This window comes from Corticium candelabrum, chromosome 16 (assembly GCF_963422355.1).
Source record: "Corticium candelabrum chromosome 16, ooCorCand1.1, whole genome shotgun sequence".
Classification (NCBI taxonomy): domain Eukaryota; kingdom Metazoa; phylum Porifera; class Homoscleromorpha; order Homosclerophorida; family Plakinidae; genus Corticium; species Corticium candelabrum.
In genome coordinates, this window is record NC_085100.1 from 6,096,430 (window position 1) to 6,118,535 (window position 22,106).

General features: G+C 43.9%; 1 protein-coding gene and 1 pseudogene across 2 annotated transcripts; both read right to left on the bottom strand.

Moving 5' to 3' along the window:
* Window positions 1–388: 388 nt before the first annotated feature.
* Window positions 389–7,073, bottom strand: LOC134192210 (katanin p60 ATPase-containing subunit A-like 2). 2 transcript variants are annotated; one of them, XM_062660915.1, is made up of 5 exons: window positions 6,956–7,073; window positions 6,793–6,863; window positions 6,616–6,712; window positions 1,390–1,462; window positions 389–1,305 (listed from the first exon to the last, which is right to left on the bottom strand). In XM_062660915.1, exons 1-5 carry the CDS (start codon window positions 7,010–7,012, stop codon window positions 1,292–1,294), a joined length of 312 nt encoding a protein of 103 aa, XP_062516899.1. In that variant the 5' UTR covers window positions 7,013–7,073; the 3' UTR covers window positions 389–1,291. The 2 variants fall into 2 exon arrangements, with proteins under 2 accessions (XP_062516899.1, XP_062516898.1); XM_062660914.1 differs by having other exon boundaries at window positions 389–1,462.
* Window positions 7,074–13,780: 6,707 nt separating this feature from the next.
* LOC134191806 (putative nuclease HARBI1) lies at window positions 13,781–15,115 on the bottom strand (annotated as a pseudogene).
* Window positions 15,116–22,106: the final 6,991 nt, after the last annotated feature.

Below are 22,106 nucleotides of genomic sequence, written 5' to 3' on the forward strand. Positions count from 1 at the left end.
AGCAAGCAGAAATAGAGTGTGATAATTGTAATATCAATCATCTCTAATAATATCCAGTTAAGGACACATAAATAACACTACTTGTTGAACAGGAGTTGTATGTTCAAAAATCGGTGCATGTTTGAGTGTTTTTCTATTGTCAAAACCAACTTTTAAGTGACTGTGAAAATGAGCATTATGGCAGGAATAAGCAGAGGACATTAGGGCTAGACATCACATGGAAAGAGATCTAGATAGAGTGAATGATGACAGTGAAGCTGCTGAGTCAAACTCAGAACTGCAGAATGTCAGGTGTGAAAATTAATGTAGTAGGATCAAGTTCATTGAGTCCTTAACTATTGTAAGGTTTCTGTATGTCATACATCACTGCAAATTATACATTTCTCAGAGAGATTCAATGGCTATGGTTGCATAATTGTTAAAAGGGAACTCTCACCAAAATCAACCATCTCTCAGATGAAAGCTTTTGCTTCATGACACAACCCTTTGCAGCTGTTTACTGCAAACTTTTACCATAACAGAGAAATAAAGCATTGAAATTTTCCTTGTTGGCATGTTTAGTACCCGTACCTATTGTCAGAGTAACTCTGATTGTTTGTTAGCTAGGAAGACCAATACCTACGCACTATTCAAGGTAAGGATTGTGAGACATATTGTGGCAAGTTGTGATTTATTGACTAAAGCAAACTGGGACCCTAAACTATTACGCAAGTAGCGACTGTATCACTGCAACTATGGACCCTCAAAAGGAGACCTTTCTTAGATTAGTTCATAGATCATGTCAGCGCATTTTTGGGTGCATTCAGAGCACTTGGCACAGTTATACCTAAAGTGTTTACTTCCAAACAAGGACAGAGAGTAACTCATACGGGGGAATCATCTGAACAACTCATGGCTCATTCTCTGCTTCTGTGACTGATTGGACCGTAAGCTTCCTGCAGGAAGATATTAGGTCTCGTATCTTTCTTTCAGCAAGATTTAGTATTTGATGAGAGTTCCCCTTTAATTAATTAACATCTACTAGGTTAACAGAAATTCTAATCAACACTCTAATGCTTTCATCACTACTGGTGGTATCCCAAGTTCAGACTCTTTGCAATGACGTAAGTACAGCAACACTAATATTAATAGGTATTAGCATTAACTATTGGCAACACATACGTATGTACCAATAGTCACAAATGGGTCAACCAAGTTATTTTTACTTGTTCTGGACAGTGGTCTGAAAGATGAAACCTCAAGTCTGAACAGATTCTTGTTGATGAGCAAATACATCGCATCATGCATACTGTCACCAGCACGAGCCTATCAAGAGTTGAGGACATAGGTGTCACACAGAATGTACCGGGAAGCTAACAAATCTACGACATAGCTGAATGGCAGGCGTACCTGCTGTGTGGCTTTGGTTGTGTGTGTCCACTTCTTCACCGCAGGAGCCATGCATCCAACTTACGTTTGCTGCCTAACAGGAAACACACACAAATTGTCAGACTGCCAATACACCACCAGCGAATCCACTGTACTTGCTGTTTGCACAGTTTAAGAGAGAACACTGTCCACTACTAATCGGCATCCTCTTGGTTTACCTAGCGCTTTTGCTGAATACGCACTACACAAATTCTCTAACCGCTTCTATTTTGACCACGAGCACGAATTTACAGGGGGCGCGGACTAGGGCACAGGTAAATAAGAAGAAACGCCCTAGCATACTTGGCGGACGGACTACACTGACTGAATGGAGACATACATATTACAGTTTACATAAGTAGACAATGCTTAGCTACTTTGTCCCCTTATGAGCAGTGATAGATAGTAGATGTGTGCACGTGCACGTACGTGTGTGTGTGTGTGTGTGTGTGTGTGTGTGTGTGTGTGTGTGTGTGTGTGTGCATGTGTGTGTGTGTGTGTGTGTGTGTGTGTGTGTGTGTGTGTGTGTGTGTGTGTGTGTGTGTGTGTGTGTGTGTGTGTGTGTGTGTGTGTGTGTGTGTGTGTGTGTGTGTGTGTGTGTGATTTTAGGACTTTATCTGTTCTACAACAAATCATAAGGACTACTATAAGACTGAGCTTTCTCGGATAGCAATTGGTAGATTTGCACAAACCGCTTAGTTAATTCTCAAGTTATGGTAGTTTTCTCACCTCGAAGGTAGCTTCAAGCAAGCCCAGGTATTCGAAAGTAAGATTCTGAATACTCTAATAGTGTGCAAGCATGTGTGTGTGTGTGCATGCATGCTCGCGTGCATGCACAGAGGATTACACTATATGTTCTTTGTTAACCTGAGAAGGTTACAGTAATGCCGCTGTGGATGAGTGGCCGGACCAATGACATGACCAAGGGACTGCAATTGGAATGCAGTGCATGCGCTCATTGTTATCGCTGGTGTTAACTAGAGTGCCATATGCCCATGTGCCAGTCAATGTTTTCAGCCCCCTTTTATGCTCTTCATGTTAATTAGCAGGTGCCAGTACTTGTGCAGAAGCTGTTCCATAACCTAAGCTAGCAGCAAGGGTTTAGCTCTTTCGTTCTTCTTTATTGATATATTGATGTTGTCCAGTTGTGAAGCCGATCTTGTAATAACAGCAGGTTTAGTGTTATTGTCAGTTTAAAAAAATTCTGTGTACTATTTTAGTCAACATGTGGTTAGATGGCAAGCTACTTGATTCTTGCCAATGTTGACATACTATACTAATATTTTCAAAGGTACGTCAGAGTCAGTTTGGGCTGAATTGGCATCTAGAGGTGTTGGGTAGTAGTATGCTATTTGACTGCAGCGATGCTTGATTTGAAAAAACAGCATCACACAAATGCGTGGTTCAAGCAAGGACTGTCAACCATAATACATACAAGGCAACCATAGTACATACAAAAGATTTTGGTATTTAATTCAGCTATGAGCCATAAGAAAAACGGGACTTTGTAAAAGTCACGAGACTTGGCAAGTAGCGTACTCTAAATGTATAAGGCTGAACTGACTTTAGGTCTGGGGAGTATGTGGCTGACTATGTCTGTCATGCTGCAGGAATGTGCCACGCCTCCTTTGTGTGGCTCAATCACGAAGCATTAATTCCTTTATGTCGTACGTGGCAACCAGAGACAATGGACGAACAGCCAATTGCAGGCACAAACCTTTCGTAAGAGAGTTTTGTTACCGGAATGGTGTAATTCATGTTTGCAATTGCCAAGTCCTGATTGAAATAAACAACAGGACTTGATGTATGCAACTGTTCATGCGAAATTGAACGCTTTCTTGGTTTTACAATATTTATACGGGAATCTAACATTATATAACCATGAGCGATTTTATGTCCCATATATGATAACTCTACTTTGACGGCTACAGACCATTTACGGACTTTGCAGTCATGCGAAACGGCAGTTGCTATGTACAATTTTAGATAAATTTTACAGGTAGCATGTTCAGAAAGAAAATAGCGTGTAAACTAGATTCGTAGTTCTTCGCGACAATTACTCCTACACTGGCATATACTGTAGGGGGAGAGGACTGGGGGAGAGAGGAGAGAACTGGGGGGGAGATGACTGGGAGAGTGGAGTGGGAGAGTGGATCTAGGGGATGAAGACTCCTTGCTCAGTGTAGAAATTTAAATTTTCTGTGCCAATGACTTTTGCAAATCTGTTTACGGTCTGGCAAGCTGATGACATCCACGTTACAACTCCCCCCTCACTCGTGAACATCTTCCTATACACCACTGCCCTATCCTACGTGGTGTTCAAGGCTCATAGATGTGGAAGAGACGGTGTAAACACAGCTTTAATTACTAGTTCAGCTGAGCCATAAGAAACGGGACTTTGTAAAAGTCACGAGACTTGGCGAGTAGCTTACTCTAAATGTATAGGACTGAACCGGCTTCCAGCCTTGGTGACTACATGACTTGCAAGGAGCATACACTGATGGGGTTTAGTTTACACCAAATCTCTATGGGTGACTGGCTGATTGGCTGGCTATCTATGTCAAAAATTTCCATATATAGGTGTCACGCTTCAGGAATGTATGGTATGCAAGCGAGTGACCAATCACGTCACATTTTTGTGTTGGCAGTAGCAATGAAGGACAATGGCCGATCAGCCTATCATTGTATGCTGTTTGAAATGTGAGAAAAATTAGCCAGAAAGATGTCAATGTTGACCACAAACAACAGAAACGTATTTCAAGTAATGCTACCTGGAAATCTATGAGCATCCAATTTTACTGCTGTAGTATACACAAACGTGAAGCGTAATGTGTGCGTTATGTATGGGGCTTTGTTCCTAACGCCAGTTGTTAACTATGGATACCTATATTTTGGATGTAAATTGATTTAGGTACACAATTTGGACTATAGAAGCGATAAACAAAGACATGCATAAGCTGTAGCTATAGCATTGGAGAAAATGGAAATCTGACCAAATCCTGTGTTAACTACTAGAGTTTACCAATTTTTAACAAGTTATGAGTGAGGAAAATCTGTATGTACCATTGTGGGTAGGAATAGTACATCTTTAAAGTAACTTAAGGATTTCTGGTTCTCTACTAGATGAAGCGACTGTCTAAGACTATAGCAGAGGTTCAATCAATTTTAACTCAACTCTACCAACCAATGAGTATTGCATCGTAGCTTTCATTTGAAGCGACACTCGACAGAGATTCACATATTACTTGTGTGAAAGTTTAGGACAAGAGTCTGAGAAATGAAATACAGTCGCATGTCACTTATCCGACGTTCACTTATCCGACAGGTCAAGCTTGTCATGTGGGTGATCACGTGGTTGGTCAGCTGTGTACATGTATGTACATGTACATCCATGTGCATGTCAGCTGTTTCTTGAAACAAGTTTGAGAGTGAGTTCAATCGTTTCTTTTCGTTGTATTCTACATTCATCTACATCTACATTCAGTATACCTAAGGTGAAAAAAATGCCGCGTAATATGAACAATGGGTGAGTCCGTAACAGCTTCAGTTATCCAACATTTTCACTTATCCAAGAGGGGTCCAGTCCCAAGGGGGTTGGATAAGTGACACGCGACTGTAGACTTGTGGACTATTTTAGTGTCGTGGTTTGTTTATTGCTCGTAAATATGTCAACTCAGTGGACTTGATTTAGGTCACAAGCATAAAATTAGTGGTTTGACAGGAGCTTCTGCACCAATTGTGTTTGGTGGGCGTGTTTTTTAAATTAATACTGGTCCAGATCCCACATTACAGCACTGGACACACTTGCAATTACCAATGAAACCGATGCTTGTCTGCACTATTTGCACTGATTAATTATCTCTCAATAACCCACGCTAGAGAAGAAACGCCCGTTAACTGCAGTGCAAACACAGAACTGTAGTTGGAACGCTTCGCTACTAAGCACCTCCCTATGAATGCCAGGTACGAGCTAATTTGCCAGCTTGTACTGCTCTTGGACTTCAATGCACAAACCATTTCAAACTCAGAGGTAATAGATCTACATGCCTTCTTTAGATTTAATCGGGTTTCTGAATTTAGACCTCAAGTGACATTTGTGTCCTCCAAAACTAACCACTCACCTCGCAACCTGTCTAGCCTTGCCATACGCTCACGGATTCACCTTAAACCCGGATTCATAATTTCTCCCAACCTCCAATGGAAGTCTTCTTGCTATCTTCAAAGCGCATAACTACTTTCTGTATGCTGGAATCAAGCATTCACCTCTCTCCAGTAAAAGCAAGCACTTAGTCCAGGATATTGAAAATAAAATGTGACCTCGTCTACACAAATTCGGCACTGGTGGACAGACTGCATGATGTCATTGCACTGTTGCACCAAGAGTCATCCAATATGCCTGAATCTTTCAAATCCATTTTCACATTGTCTCTCCAATGCTTTCGAGGGCCTCCTGGTGGTTGTGAATGGGGTAGCCATCCAAAAACAATTCTTTCCAAAAATTTTGTCCTCAGCCATCCTTGCCAAAGACTTAACCATTCCAGTCTGCCAAACGAGACGATACCGAAGTTCAATGGATAGAGTAATTCTAAGGCATAGTATAGAGACAAATGCTGAGCCTTCATTCCTCGTGCAACGTTTTGGGCTGAGAAGCTTGCAAGACCTCTGCAGCCGCACAATCTAGGGATCAAGAGAGTGACATCTTCAGCCGATGTCCTCAGCCCAACTTCATACTAATCCTAGCTTGTGGGTGTTGACACACAACAAACACACGTGCACACACACACACACACACACACACACACACACACACACACACACACTAACTACCATGAGGTCTTGTTGGGCATGCATGCATGTATCAGTACAAGACATTAATTAGTCCAGTACCAATATGGTTTATCATGTTTCATTGCTTTCTTCGTTCAAACCACCTAATTTATTAAAGAAAGGAGTTCTTACACTTTTAACTCAGCACTGAGCTGTAGTACTAACGCCATCTTTTACAAAATTGACAACATAGCAAAATGTACAGTAAGACCATGATGCCACTTGAATTAATCCTTGACTACATGTTGTGTAAACTTTATAAACAAATTTTATTTTCTAATGGGAACGCTTGTATCCAATCAGATTGTAATGTTAATTAATTTGTCCACATGGGCTGGAGTTAATTAACTACAATTTAAGTAAGTAACATTCACTTCCTACCTGGAGTATAGTGAGTAAGTCTATGTTATCACAGGCTTGATACTTCTTTAATGAGATGCCTGACTCCTCTTCCAGGCTGCTGCCGGTTTCTAGGTATCTACAGGCAGAAAGACATAAATTAAATCGATCTAAAGATAAGTTCGATCATTTGTTCATTTGTTGTTTATTCTTTCTCACCCCTCTTCGTGTAGGTGTTGAAGAATTAAAATCAACACATTCTTTTTACGCTGTTCTTCCCTTAGTCCTTCCTGGAATTCGAATTAAGACAGGCAACAATCCAGATAGATGTCATCACGTTCACATCTACGAAATCAACTCTTCACAAATTACATAAACTTACCGAAACTCTAGCTTCATTGGCTGTCTTAATCTTCGAGTAACTCAAGTCTACGTTCATGATTTATTCGCACACGCAGACTGAATACGTATACGTTGCGCGAAAATTAGCCTCGTGTACCAGACCACCTTGTCGTACCTGGATCAGTTACAGTTACGTGTATAGCCCTTGTTGCTGCGTGCCATGTCTCCCATAGCTACGTACAGAGTCGTTCTGCTAGGTGATGGCGGAGTTGGAAAGTCCGGTGAGTTATACGTCTTGAGTTCTGAGAAATTTTCTTAGTTGCAGCGCAAGGCATTTCCGGGAAGTAGAGCAGCTAAAATTTTAGTTGCTCTGCTAATGAGTGCATGCATGGTCACATTGGTGTAAGTGACGCTCCTGAGGTTTCAAGTTGTTTTACTTTCTTGTCGACTTTCTACATAGCAATCACGCTGCAGTTTACCACGAATCAATTCACGGCCGACTACGATCCAACAATAGGTACATTCAATTTAGATGTACTGGTTCAGGTCTGAGTTGCGCAACGGTTTCTTCACAGAAGACGCCTATCGAATCGAAAGTACTGTTGATGGTGAAGACATGGTCTTGGATATTCTGGACAGTGCGGGGCAAGTACGTTTTGCTGATTGCGTATTGTGAGCCACTTGTTGTTGCTCGTTGCATGAGCGGTCGACCATGCGCATGGCTTGTTCTAGTAGCGTCATGCAACTTGTTTGTTAATTATCATATCTGTTAGGACTTTCTCACACTAATTACGTAGGGTAAAGTCGCCAAACCGTGGACACCCGTCGAAGTAATTAGAATAGCTCCGATCAGAAGTCTTACGACAACCTTATTTAGAAACGCAATTTGCCCTTGGTGATCACGCAGGCTCACTCTCCAGTCTCTAGCTATTCGTTGAGATATTATTATTCAACTAGAACGTGACGTCTTAATCAGGTTGATATTAACGCTACTATCGCTAATGTGGACAGCGACGTTTTCGCACTAAGCCAACGATCTATTACGGTAAACAGGACTGGAACTGGAAACTACGCTTGCAACAAGCTTTCGCGTCTCCTAGACGTCTATGCAGTCTGGACAGCTCCAGAATTTGCTAGGTTCTGGCATCTCATCGAGCATGGCGCACCCGAAGTGGAACCAATGGCTACAGCCGGAATTGTCGCTGCCTATCCATCCTTCTTTATCTTTCTTTTAAGTCTTGGTAGTACGATTGACTGTAACTGCTACAAAAGGAGTCATTCTCGTCGCTGCTTGAACCAGCCACTCCCATTTGCAAACGTTGTCTTGGACTTCCCTGATAGGAGGCGAGTTGCTTGACGTTGTAGCTTTCCTTTCTTGCCATTTTCTGTACGTTTTTAACCTTCCGTTTTTCTATAAATCAATCTGCAGTGAGGATTTCACCTGCATGAGATGGCAGCAGTCGTCTGTCTCTTGTGTTCTGTCCTTGTGTTGGATCTGAGTCCTGTGCTGCAAAGAGATCTGCAAAAAGTGGCGTATCTTTCTCTGCATGGACGTATGTTGAGGTTTAGAGTGCAACTTCCCAGACCCGCCCACTTTTGATTACAAGTTGCTCGATTCTAGCCGTTGCTCGTAGAGGTGAATAAAGAAATCTGCATGGTACAGTAGAGTAAGGCATAGGCTGTGCAACCAACGTACAACGGTGATTGCTTGCGTTGAATATGTAACGCTGCACGATTGTTATGATTTCGCATTGGCAGGATAGTCGAGGCTACTGTCTAAACATACGGGAAAAAGTGAGAAAACGCAGCGTCAACTGGAAGAGCGTCCTGTCCCGAAAAGGTACAACACAGTGCTTGCTACTACAACAAACCACGTCGCGGTTGATGACCAATTCGTTCCGTGGTAAGAAGTGAAACTTCAGCTGTCTACCTTTAGGCGGTGTCCACGGTTGGACGACTTTACCCTACTAGTACAGCTGACTAAACAGGAAAAAATTGTGCAGCAATCTTTCTTTCGACAGTTTTGACGTTTACAAACCATACTTTTGTTTGAGCCCCTACCTTAGTTAATTAAACCCTACTGAAACAGTACGCAATAATTTGTTGAAAGTAAATAACTAGGCTAATCCGGGGTAATTCCTCACACCTTTTAGCTAGATGAGCCCTATCTTCTGCAAGAGATTGCGTCCCGCGTTTACCTGCGTATGGTTTCTTCGTTTACTACTGCATTATAGAGCGTTTTCACGTGACGTCCAATGGCGGAAGTCGCCATTTTGGTGTCCAACTGCGCATGCTGAGATAGAACTGGTGGCGTGTACTGCCCGTTTTTGTAGTACTATTGGTATTGTGTATAGTTGTTGGATGTTCCAGCAGATCGGAGTGCGATAAAGACGTGTCTTCCGTATACCGGTCAAGAGCGACAGTTGCAATTGAACAGCGCTAGAAGAGATGGCCAAATAGCAGCGGTTTCGCGAGAAGACCTAAATGAAACCAAGCTGGTAAATGAACGAATCTTCGTAGGCCCTTTAGTTCTGGCAGACCAGCTGATCTGTTTGATGAATTGATCCAGACTGTTAAAAATGTTGGTGTACCAACGCAGAATCAAGAGACTTGCAATTACAGACACGCAAAAGAGGTTTGCTGTAGCAATCGCATTGTCAATTTTCTTCTCTTGGCTTTTGACAGATGACATATCTAATTCTTTCACTGGTCTGTAAATTTTGTCCTTCTGAATAGATTGGAATGGCACCTCTACTGTGTGCAATTTTAAGTGTATGCTTCAAAGAAAACCTTAATACAGCAACATGTGTGCACAACATCTGTCTTAATTTTCACAAATCAACCATGAAGTGAGGTGTTTTATTGCATTTTTGAGAATGAGGAACCTGTAAAATTTCAGACTGGGGGGTGTCTTACAACATTCTACACTTACAGGACTTACTCTACTATAGCACAATGCTATGCTATTCATGTTCCACTATCATGGCATGTCCACTTCCTTTACATTTCCCGAGTATATAGCACAGACATTGTCACACAAACAAATACTGACCATTAATTAAGAAGAAAACTTCGATCTCATGTCAGTTGATTGTCTACCAAAGATTATTGAACTCTCACATTAAATTACAACAGACATGACTGTATTCTCTTTCACAATCCTCTCACTTAGAGCTGACAAAGATTGTCCAACAGGTATACTGTAGGTGAAATATATACTCTAACAAAAATCTTTACTATAAATTACCACATAATTACTACTGAGGTTTCCACAACACTTCTAGCTCCCACAACATGCGCAGGGACATCTTTCACCCAGCCAATTCTAGACTGGTAATAAACTTCCAAAGATTTGCATCTGTGGACTCTAAACTGCTTGGCTGTTATGAAGCTCGTCTGAAGGACTAAATAGGAGACAATGTCCGAAATGTAGACAGGAAGAAACGTGGTGTTCTGTAGCAATGGTCTCTCCAATTGCAGTGGATCAACCCCTCCAATCAGCCCCAGCTTGGCTAAATAGCGAGGTTTCGCATCAGATAGCAGATTGTCGGAGCACTTTGATAGTTTCCTGCTGGAAGTGTAGTAAGTAGAGGCAAGGGAGGTTAAATTTGCTTATACCGACACCCATTCAAGTATCACATGGACACCAAAATTGCCGACACTAACGTGCGTTAGAAAAATGCGACATCAATGAAAACGCTCTATACGTGGACGGCTATGCAACTATACAAGCAAGCAGTTGGACGTTTTCTGCGTTACGGTCAAATATCAGGGGTGGGGCTATTCCGCATAGTTGCCTCTTCTCGCTCTGATGGCTGCAAACACCACACCTGGCTGGTGTATAGGTTACTAACGGTTAGAATTACGACTTGAGCATACATAAAGCAAAGTTAAAGTTTTCGTAGGTTTTCTGCGAATGCTATGGTCCGCCCTAGATGTTACTGATTTTGTCTTCTGCTTCTCCTCTCAGGCTTTTCACCGTTCACAAACCCATGCTTGCTTCTTTGATGGTCTTTTGCTTAGTATATATAGCAATTTACAATGAAATGATATGATATCCACTTTGCACCCTGCTACGGCCCCCATAAATGACGAGAAGTTTCCCGTGATCAGCTAATTTCAGCTGGTGATTTATCTTCCGCGATATGCACGAGCAGTAATAGTGGCGTGTCTATCTTTGGAGAGTATGAAGTCACTAAACAACTTACTACGTAAAAAGTTAGACGGTTTGTTCTACAACGTGATGTTCACCTTTGCATGAAAAACACTAGCTAGAAAATTCTTCCGGCTCACAAACATAGGTATTTTGCAGCTACCTAAAGCGCAGAACGATAAGCTATCCAGCGAGTGTTCACACATTCCATTTCGTCTCCATTGAAAGAAATGAGAAGTAATTGAATTTAAAAGTGCGGAATTGCCCCGTGTGTGGCAATACCCCGGATTACCGTACTATTATAAATGTTCTGGATTATCAATGTAGTAAGTGAACCTCAGTCGAGTGTTAATTGCTTCAAATGAAAGCTACAAAACAATAGGAGTGAGACTGTGACATCAGCCAAATCATGTGACGAACGAGCACGGCATGAAGGAGCAAGGCGAACACCTGGGGCAGAGCCATATATATGGCTCTGGCCTGGGGACGAAGCTAACGTCCACCAGCTGCCGACTGCTCCTTCCACAGACAGGACAGAAGCCAGCGCTACCCCCTACAAATGTCTCAACTCCTGTTAGCAATGCCTGCAAGGATGGTTCACAGTATACCGGTAGCTGGGTGCTCCCGCCCCACCAGTTGCTTCGCTCCTCCTTGCCTTAATTTTAAAATCGGCACAGTATAGAAGTCACGAGACGTTGTACAAAACCAGGTTGGGAGGAAAGTAACTACAGTTCATCCCAATATCTATGGTATCCGTAGTTGGCGACTAGAGTTAGGCCCCGGTCACACTACGTCAGGACTGGCGGCGACGTTTGCGTTTGCGTTTCACGGGATTTGTCTAATTACATGCAAACGTAAATGTGCGGTCACACTTGTAGAGCGTATTTGTTGACTCCCACGTTCACGTTGACGTTGATGTACATAGGTACGTTGCGTGGGTGTTTCTTTAGTGTTGGAAGGTGCTATTGTCGCTGTTGTCACCTTCGCGTACGTCTGCAACACTCGTTCTAGGGTATTTGACCTACTGAGACTTTGCAATTGGTTCGTTTGTTTTGATCGAACGTCAACGAGCACCATTTCTGCGGATCATGGAAAGTCAACAGCTGCAGCTACTAGGAAACAGAAAGTCATTTGGTGGCCAAACGTGGAAGCAAAACTGATAGAGTGTGGGCTGATGTACTTGGCAAATATGATGGCAAAATGATGACAAAAAAATCCAAGGAGAAGATTGTCACCCAGCAGCTGAATGACTACTGCGATCAAGTCAGTCTTCAACATTTCTCGGAGTCGGAGGTGCGCAATAAAATAGGCAGCATTGTCAAGAAAGCGAAAGGGATCTATGCGCAGTATCGTCTTCCAAAAGAAACGGGGCGTGAAACAGATGATGCCGATATTGCGCTTGATGAGGAAGCTGCCAAATTAGCATGGCGTAACTTTGCTGTTTTTATTGCTCACTTTCGAAACCATCCCTCACTGGGACCTGGCTTTGTTGACGACGCTTCTTTGCTACCTAGTCTACCGCTATCTCAGCGTGCTGAAGAGGACTTGTTTGTAACCACAGGTGTTGTGGCAGAGGAAGCCCAACACCCACTTCCCACACGTTCCAGACCAACTACACCTAGTTCACGTACATCAACTCCCGTACAGCCACCACTAGAGTCTTCGAGCAATAATGACGCTGAAGAGGAAGCAGCACCAAAGGCAAAGAAGAAAAAGAAGGCTCCCAAGACCCCAAGAGTTGGTACTGCGGGGTCTCAGCTAGCATTCATTCAGGCCATGACAGAAATGCAAGAATCTAGCCAAAGGCGACAGTTTGAGCATGACCAGGCTATGCAACTGCAACTGCAGCACTTTGAAGAAAGGAGAGAGAGAGGGGGAGGGGGAGGGGATGGGGAGGGGAGGGGATGGGATGGGGAGGGGATGGGGAGGGGAGGGGAGGGGAGGGGATGGGGAGGGGGAGGGGAGGGGAGGGGGAGGGGAGGGGAGGGGAGGGGGAGGGGGAGGGGAGGGGATGGGAGGGGATGGGATGGGAGGGGATGGGGAGGGGATGGGGAGGGGAGGGGAGGGGAGGGGAGGGGGAGGGGAGGGGGAGGGGAGGGGGAGGGGGAGGGGAGGGGATGGGAGGGGATGGGATGGGAGGGGATGGGGAGGGGATGGGGAGGGGAGGGGAGGGGAGGGGAAGGGGAGGGGGAGGGGAGGGGGAGGGGAGGGGGAGGAGGAGAGATGGGGAGGGGATGGGGAGGGGGAGGGGATGGGGAGGGGGAGGGGATGGGGAGGGGGAGGGAGGGGGAGGGGATGGGGAGGGAGGGGATGGGGAGGGATGGGGAAGGAGAGGGGGAGGGGAGGGGAGGGGGAGGGGAGGGGAGGGGGAGGGGAGGGGAGGGAGAGAGGGAGGGGAGGGAGAGAGGGAGGGAGAGAGAGAGAGAGACAACACGACAGAGAAATTCGCCTGAATGAAGAGGAAATGAGGAAAAAAATGTCTCAGGAGAGTCAAATCTTTCAACTCAGCTTATGCAGCAACAGCAAGCATTTCAGGCTGAGCTCTTTAAACGCCTCTTTTCTGATAAGCAATAGTTATAATTGAAAATGTCTAACTTGTTGTATGTCTTTTACATTTACTCAATGTCTATGTGTATAATTTAAAATATTCTTGAAATAACAACAATCTGTAGTAATTTAAAATATCTGTAGTAAGGCTAGACGTGGGAAATATCAGTGTCTAGGATTGATAGCATGAACCCAGTCTGCAAGGGTATCCCTGACACGTTGTGCATCATCAACTACATGGTGGTGAGGAGGACCTACAACATCATTGTTATAAGCAGCATCTTCTGGCAACCAGTCTTCTTCAAAGGGACAGTTGTGCCTCTCTCAAATATTGTGAAGAGCACAAGCAACTGTAGCTACTTGGCTCGCGAACTCCGGATTCTTGAGGTTGCTATGTGCTGTCATTTGCCATCGCCCCTTGAGTCTTCCAAAAGCCTGTTCCACTACTCTCCTTGTTCGAATGACAGAATAATTAAAGCTCTTTTCTCTGCCAACATGATTGTCACCATCATAACATTTTATGACAGTCGAACTGAGGGGAAATGCTTCATCCGCAACCAGAAATGGCCTGATTGATAATCCCCCAATCATTTTTTGATGTACAGTAGACAACCAAACATCATTGTCTATATTTTGTTTCAGCTGACTGTTTCTGAATGTGTATGAGTCTCCAACAGACCCTGGCCGACCAGAGTTGACTGAAATAAATATTCCTCTGGCATCAACACACCCCAGCACTATGATGCTATGAAATCTTTTGTAACAGTAATAGCTGTCTCCAAATTTGCTAGGTTTTTTTATTTGCATAAAAGTCCCGTCTAATGCTCCACCACAGTGAGGCAAACAACAGAGTGCTTCAAAGTCAGCAATAACTTGGTCCAGTTCATCTCCAGTGGGAAAACGAATAGAATCTGGAACTAGAAACCGACGCAACACATACATTCCCTTGTGCACAATTGACACAATAGAGGCTTTTGCAACTCGGTAGATTATAGATAGTTCTGAAAAAGACATTGAATGAGCAAGCCAGTGTAGAGTAATTGCAAAGCGCTTGTCTGCATTTATTGGTTTCCTCAAATTGGTGTTTTGCTTTTGTAGACGCCAGCCGTATCGTCTAAATAGAAACCAGAATGTTGCTTTTGTGACTCTGTATCTGTCCAGATACTGTTTGTCTTCCCAATCGGGAAAAGCAAGCCCGTGTTCCCTCCACGTACCTTGCACATCTTTCTCCCAAAATCCAGCACCTCTAGGTGCTGTCCAAAATTGTCGCTGACACCTGAGCTGCTTCACTAATTGCCACACATAGGGATTCATCCACATATCCGTGCTGTGCAAAACAGAAGGCGGCATCAATTTCCTAGGAAACCCGGTCTTCACAGATGTAAGTCGGAAACCATAGCGAAGAAAGTTGTCATATGATGGTATTTCAGCTCGCGGCACGCCAGACGAGAACAGCAGGAAAACGAAAAACCAGCGTTTACTATCTCTGCTTGTTGGCATCATGACACAATGGCACAACAAATGAACCAATTGCAAAGTCTCAGTAGGTCAAATACCCTAGAATGAGTGTTGCAGACGTACGCGAAGGTGACAACAGTGACAATAGCACCTTCCGACACTACAGAAACGCCCACGCAACGTAGGTATGTACATCAACGCCGACGTGAACGTGGGAGTCAACACCACGTTCACGTTTACAGTGGTGTTCACGTTACGTTTAGATAACGTCATGAGAAAAGCAAGTGTGACCGCCCTAACGCAAACGTCGCCGCCAATCCTGACGTAGTATGACCGGGGCCTTAACAACGAATCCCGTACGTAATGTATGCATTACACTCTGCGTTTGTGCTTACTACCGCAGCACGATTGGATTTTCCTAGATTTCCATGCAGCATTACTTAAAATACAACTTTTCTGTTGGTTTTTGATCGAAATAGACATCTTTCTGGCTAATTTTTCTGTCATACCGACAGCGCATAGCGATTAGCTGCCCAACCATTGTCTTTTGTTGCCGCCTGCGACATAATCCAGAATAATGCGTCATGATTGGTCACTCACTTGCAGACCATACATTCCTGAGTATGACACCACATAGCTAGCCAGCCACAGAGATTTTGTGCAATTGCCTTGTTGCTTGGCTTGAGGCATAAATACCAAGACCTTGTCTCGAACTTTGTATCACCAACTTTACATCCTTTGTCATGTTGAGGTTTATAGCATTTCTGTGCCTTTTACGTTTGTTCTTGATGTGTCCCATGCCGATGCCAGCCTTGCCGTAGTTGCGTGATATAGTCATCTAGCTGTAGAGCTTGAGCAATCGGGAGCAAAGTGAGAGTGGTTTCTGTGGGCAAGCGAGCCTCTCTCTCATACAGGAGTTCGAAAGGGGATGTTCCTGACGACGAATGAGGCTTTATTCTATATGCAAACAGCAAGTACTAAGTAGTTATCCCACTGGTATCCGTGTACTGCTGCATACTTCGCAATCATATCTGTTAACGTCCTATTAAACTGCTCTATCATTCCGTTGGTCTGAGGATGGTAACTCATAGTATTCAACTTCTTGATGCCTGCCAACTTGCTAACCTCCTTCATCACATTTGACATCAAATTGGCTTATAATAACTTGGTTGGTACACTGCGTCTGCAAAATGACATGCTTTACCAGCAATCACGTAATTGTGGTAAGGGGATTACTTGGGGCCATTTGGTCAGATAATCCATGAATACCACTGCATAGTGGTTGCCCAAGTGTCAGGATATCAAATCCAACCCGTTGGGAGAGCCTTCCCACAGGAATGGGCTGCAGTGCAGGTTTGGTCTGTACTCCTGTTCCTGTTTTAGATGTATACGTCAGGCACCTTCTACAGTACGTCCTCACCATGGAACGCATTTCGTCCCACCAGTGTCGCTGATGCAATACTCCAGCAGTTGCCCTGATTCTATGTAGGTTATTACATCCATCAAGTATTTGTCAGCTCATTGTTTCCTGATCATCTTTGCCACCTCAGATGAATGATCCAAAGCTTCCTTTCCAATGTCTTTACTGTCAGGCTGCATCTGCGTCTCTGCCACTAACCATGCACACGTGCTGTTTGGTTTCCAGTTCGAGGCTGCAGTCTTCAATCAAGGTGTCAATTTCTTCTCTATTGGATCGTGGGTCTAAATCATGTCACTTTGTCAGAGATCGCGATAGCACATCTGCTTCGTTGTTTCCAACGCTGGGGCGGTACGTACCATATGACTGGGTTGATATCTTACCCGGTTATTGCCCATCTGGCTAGCCTGCTGCAAAGGTCGGTGTTCTTGAACAGCGGTACCAAAGCAGCATGATCCATGAATACGACTGTCTATTATCCAAGAACGTAGGGTCTAAACCGTTTCAAAGCCCAGCCAACACCAAGTGCTTGTAGCTCTATTATGGGGTAATTCTTCTCAGCTGTTGTCAAAGAGCGACTTGCAAAGGCAATCAGTTTCAGCCCAGACTTGTACTCTTGTTCGAGCACTGCTCCTACTTGTAAGCCACATCTGTAGACACGTAAAACATTTCCTCAAAATTCGGAAAGATAAGTGTAGGGCGGCGATTAAAGTTGCTTTCAACTTCTCAAAAGCCGTTTGTTGCCGCTCAGTCCACTGGAATTCGACGTCCTTCGTGACTAGGTCGTCTAGTTGTGCCATTTGTGCAAAGTTTTTGACAAACCTCCTGTAATAAGAAGCTAACCCAACTAACGATCTGAGAGACAACAAACTGTTTGGTGTGGAAAATTTACGAACTGCACTGATCTTGGTATCATCTGTGGCTACTTCGTCAGCAGACATCATGTAGCCCAAGAACAACACTCTTGTCTTAAAAATTGGCATTTGGTTGCCTTTAATCATAGGCCCGCTTTTTCTAGTTGTTGAAGGACCCAGCATATAACTGGGTTTGAATTCTACCCAAGTGGGGCACTAATTGAGCATGGGACACAATTTGAGCATGGCCACTATTCACGGAATACCATAAACGTTCTTTGTGGTCTTCTGCATTCCTTGAAAATACTATGATGTTGTCTAGGTAGCTAATTGAGAATTCTTCAAGTCCCGGTTCAAGTCGTTGAAATGTTGCAGTTGCATTACACAGTCTGAAGGGAAAGACATTGAAATCGTATAGCCCATAGCTAGTCACACGCACTGTCTTCGGTTTTGCCGAAGTGGTCAGTGGAATCTGCCAGTCCCGGAAGCCTCATCTGGACAGCTGAAAACCGTTGCTCCATTCATTCTGTCCAAGATATCCTCTACTCATGGCATGGAAAACCATCTTTGGTTGTCACCGCATTAAGTTTGTGATAATCAGCACAATGCCTGTGAGCCATTCTTCTTTCGTACCAGCACAATGGGGTTCACACATGGTGCTTGGTCGTATTACGTCGCATTTGGTCATATCTTTCACCATATCATTAATCTTTCCCCATAAGTAAACGGCTTCTCGATAGGGGCGTTGGCGAGTCAGTCCGTGTGCCCCCATCTCAATAGAATGCTCCTCCAGGTCGGTGTGTCCCAGTTCAGACTTCTATAACATGAAAGCTCCAGGGTACGTTAATGCGACATTCCAAACTTCTCACAGTCGACTCCGGCCAATTGACTGTGAAAAGTTAAGTATTGCTCCTAACTTTGCCTTTCTCTTCATGGAGTCGTCATCTGCCTTGTACTTTCTAACAGCTGTGACTTGCGCGGTTAGGTCACTCTTTCGAACTCCTGCCTTCGGTGCTTCTCTGAACACCATCTAATCCAGTGTACAAGAAAGTGACCGTCCCAATAGTTTCTCCTGTGTCCAAGTCTAAGTGAAGTCCGCCACTATTCTTTAATACACAAACATCTCCTGTTGGGCATATTGCTACTAACCCTTCCTTGCCTGATAATTCCTTGGCCAATAGCCAATCTCTGTAAGGTTCAAACAGTAGAGGTTCCTTGCCATCCTGTACTCCCTCCATGGTACCATGCACAGTTATGTAACTTTGTCTTGGTACTCTAATTGCTGAGATAAGACAAACGGTCCCTCTGGTAGTCGCATGTTCTCTGTCTTGACCAAATAGTGTCAAGAATCTCACAGTCTGGGCAGAGGATCCAGGCCCAGTCCTCTGACAGTGTTAATACCACCTATCAGGCCTTTCAGTTTTGCATCATGCATGATATACACGACTTCTCTAATTTGTTTTGCCTCAGCAGAGAGGCGAAGCTCTACACATGCAACTACAGGAATTGTGCCGTCACTATAATCTCGAAGAGTAGCTTCTGGCTTCTTGACAAGCAATAGAGATAGCCGTGTCTCAGTACAGAGGGGAATATAACCCCCGGACACCGGACATTGTCCGGTCAAAACAAGTCCATGTCCGGCCATATATTGTGTTGTCCGGACATTGGCTACTGGAACGGTCACACCCAAATGGCATGATCCGGACACTCATAAGTCAGACTATGTGCACTATCAGAGAGTATGTTTTCTTGGGGTACATCTACTATCCCGGTAAGCCTGAACTGGGAAGTGAGTAATGAGGTAGAGGTCACACCAGGTGTGCTTATTAGAGCATGTTACACCAATTATCTTAAGTGGTTCTGGTTGATGATCCCTTGATCTCACTAGATAATTGAATAATAACCATTTTTACTTGGCTAATATGTCCTTGATATGCAAAAATTGTTATCTTTTGGTTCTTTGTAGGAAGGGCTTAAATAATTTAGTAAACAGATGCCAGACCTTGTGGTTTCTAACCATTCGAGATCACCACAAAGGTCCAAAAAACAGCGGAGATATTACAGATTTTCAAAGTTTACACTCATGGGGTCATAGACAGTATATAAGCTTTTGTGTGAAGTGGTGAGATGGGTTACTGAGACACCAGTTGCTGTAAAATACAAATTTTCACCTAGAATGCATGTAGCACAGCACCAAATATGAGGACATGAATTGGTAGGAACATCGTCCCCAAGACAGAAATCAAACATCCTGATTTGTGAATGTTTTCTTTCTTGTCATTGTCAAATAGCAGTTACTGCTGTTTGTTTGAAAATTCCAGTCCTTCTGGAAAGATCCTAATCGGTTTCTTTCAAAGAGCCTTTTGGCAGACTATTCTGTCAGCACACTAAGTAACTGCAGAAAAGGTGAATACCGATTTAGTATGCCTTGATAATAAAATGAAGGAGCGACTAGGTTGGTGTGACACTAAAACTTCTTTGTCACATAATTGCCTTTCTTGACACCCAAACATGGCAAAGAAAACCTAACATTCAAACTTCTGAGCAATATAGTGAAGACAAAAACGTTGATGATAATGCAGAGGTTAGAGAAGCTGTAGAAACTCTTGCTGTTTGTTTTCCCAAACCATTAGAAAGCAAAGGGGTTAATATTCTTGCTCTTCATGTTGAGGAGATAGTCCATTCTGCTAGAAAATATCTGCACATCAGCAAGGTGTGCTATGAGTCTGTGTGGTACATACTTCACACCTGTCCAGACATAGTAATAGTCTCCCCTTAACTACCACACTTGCTGAAAGGATGTTTTCATCGCTGAAACTGATCAAGACAGACCGGCACACCAGCATGAGCTACACCACCTTGTCTGACCTTATGGAAGTATACCACGAAGGACCATCAATTCAAGACTTTCACGCTGACACCGCTATTCAGCTGTGGTGGGAACGATGCCAGACCAACTGCTGTCCTAATCAAGGTTTCAGAGAGCAATACAGAGCAAGGAAAACTGGAGAGTTGACCCAAGATGATAGCACTAGCAGCTTTAGTTTAGAGCAACGCAATAAAAGATTGCTTTGCAGGTATGTTGTCTCAAAGTTGTTCTGGTTATTGTCATGCTTTGTATATATGTCAAATAATAGAAATAAAGTGTTGTTTGCGGGATCAAAATTTGTTAGAATGGGCGTGGTCTAAATGGACGTGGCTTTGTCAAACCTGTTTGTCCGAACAAAGAAATTTCCTTATATTCTGCTCTGCAGTAGCAATAGCCACGAAAAGTTCCTCCTCAATAATGCTGACAGAACTACCAGTATCTAACATGGCGTCCACAACGCACCCTTCAATACCGACATGAGCGTAGGGTAGTGGGTTGGTACAGAATAGAAGCTGTTCACGGTGCTAATGGAGCTTACCGTGTTCGATAAGTGGCTGCTCCTGTTTTGTCTCTCTCATAATCTCAACTGTTCTAGCTTTGCAACGTCCTCTGACACATGATCTCATTCCCGGCGCAATTTCTCGAGCCATTGGTGTACAGTCTCAATTACAGTCACTCTGCTTGTTTGTTCCCTTCCAGTATCGTGGACGTTACTCCTGCTGCAGGGACTAATGGTTACTTTGGTGTTCTGACTCGTATCTCCTGTTTCTTGTGAGATAGCTATGGACAGTCGGGTAGATAATGGCCCCCGTTGGTGGCAGCACTCTGCATCTGATTTCTTCTTATTGCCCGTAGGTCGGGGTTGAGACATCTTCCTGATGTTAGGGCATTGGAAGGACATGTGTCCTTGCTATTGACAAGTAAAGCATTGAATCTTTGATCTGTTGTTGAACGATTGCCTCGGTCCCTTAGACTCTGAGGTTGGGGGGAGATCTTGATTCATCTGTATTCCCTGTAGTCCTGGGTGGCGGGTTCATGACACTGCCCGTCGAAGTTGGGTCTGTTAACAACTGTTTCTCTGCTGCATCCTCAAAAGTGGCTAGTGGGTGACGCAAAGTCTCTTTCCACCTATGTAGTAGCCCTTTTTCGAAATGTCCCAGCAGTAGCTGGTTTCATAACCCCGGTGGCAGTCTGTGTCCGGAGAATGCTTTCTCAAACAAACGTTTTACATCATGTGCGAATTCCGCCACTGACTCTCTCTCCCATTGTCTGCGGTTGTGAAACATGGTATTACGGTATTATAGTATGATCCAAGCAGTACCAGCTGTAGTTCTCTCTTGAAAGCTCGCAACACAGTTTCGAAGTCAATACTTGGTCTGGGAAGGCCTCATATACTCTTAATACCCTACCACACAAGTGTTAGTTTGAATTGAACCTTCTTAACAGCACCACGCTAACCTGCCAGTAAAGCATGTCGCTCGAACTCCCGTAAAAATTGATCCATCATATTGTCATCGTCCAATTTCTTACCTGTGAATTTCTGGAGGCTTAGAGAAGTAAGTGATGCTAAAGTGACATGCTGATGGTCCAACATTGCCACACTGCTATCGGTCTCCACAGGACTCCTACTAGGTGACGTGTCTTCCAAAAGGCACAGGTGCATGGGATGTTGTTGCTACCCTTTTAGGCTTCCAGCTCGCTCCTTGTTGAAGGAGATGTACTAACAATAATATGTGGTGTTGCGCTGCCTTCAGCTGACTGCACAAGTTCAGCGCTCGAAATAATGGCCAGACATCAGACAACGTCTGATCAATATTGCTATTTGTCCGGGCAACTGAATATATGCCCGGACATCCTAGTCCTGTCAATCAATTTGAACTGTAGCCAAGGAAT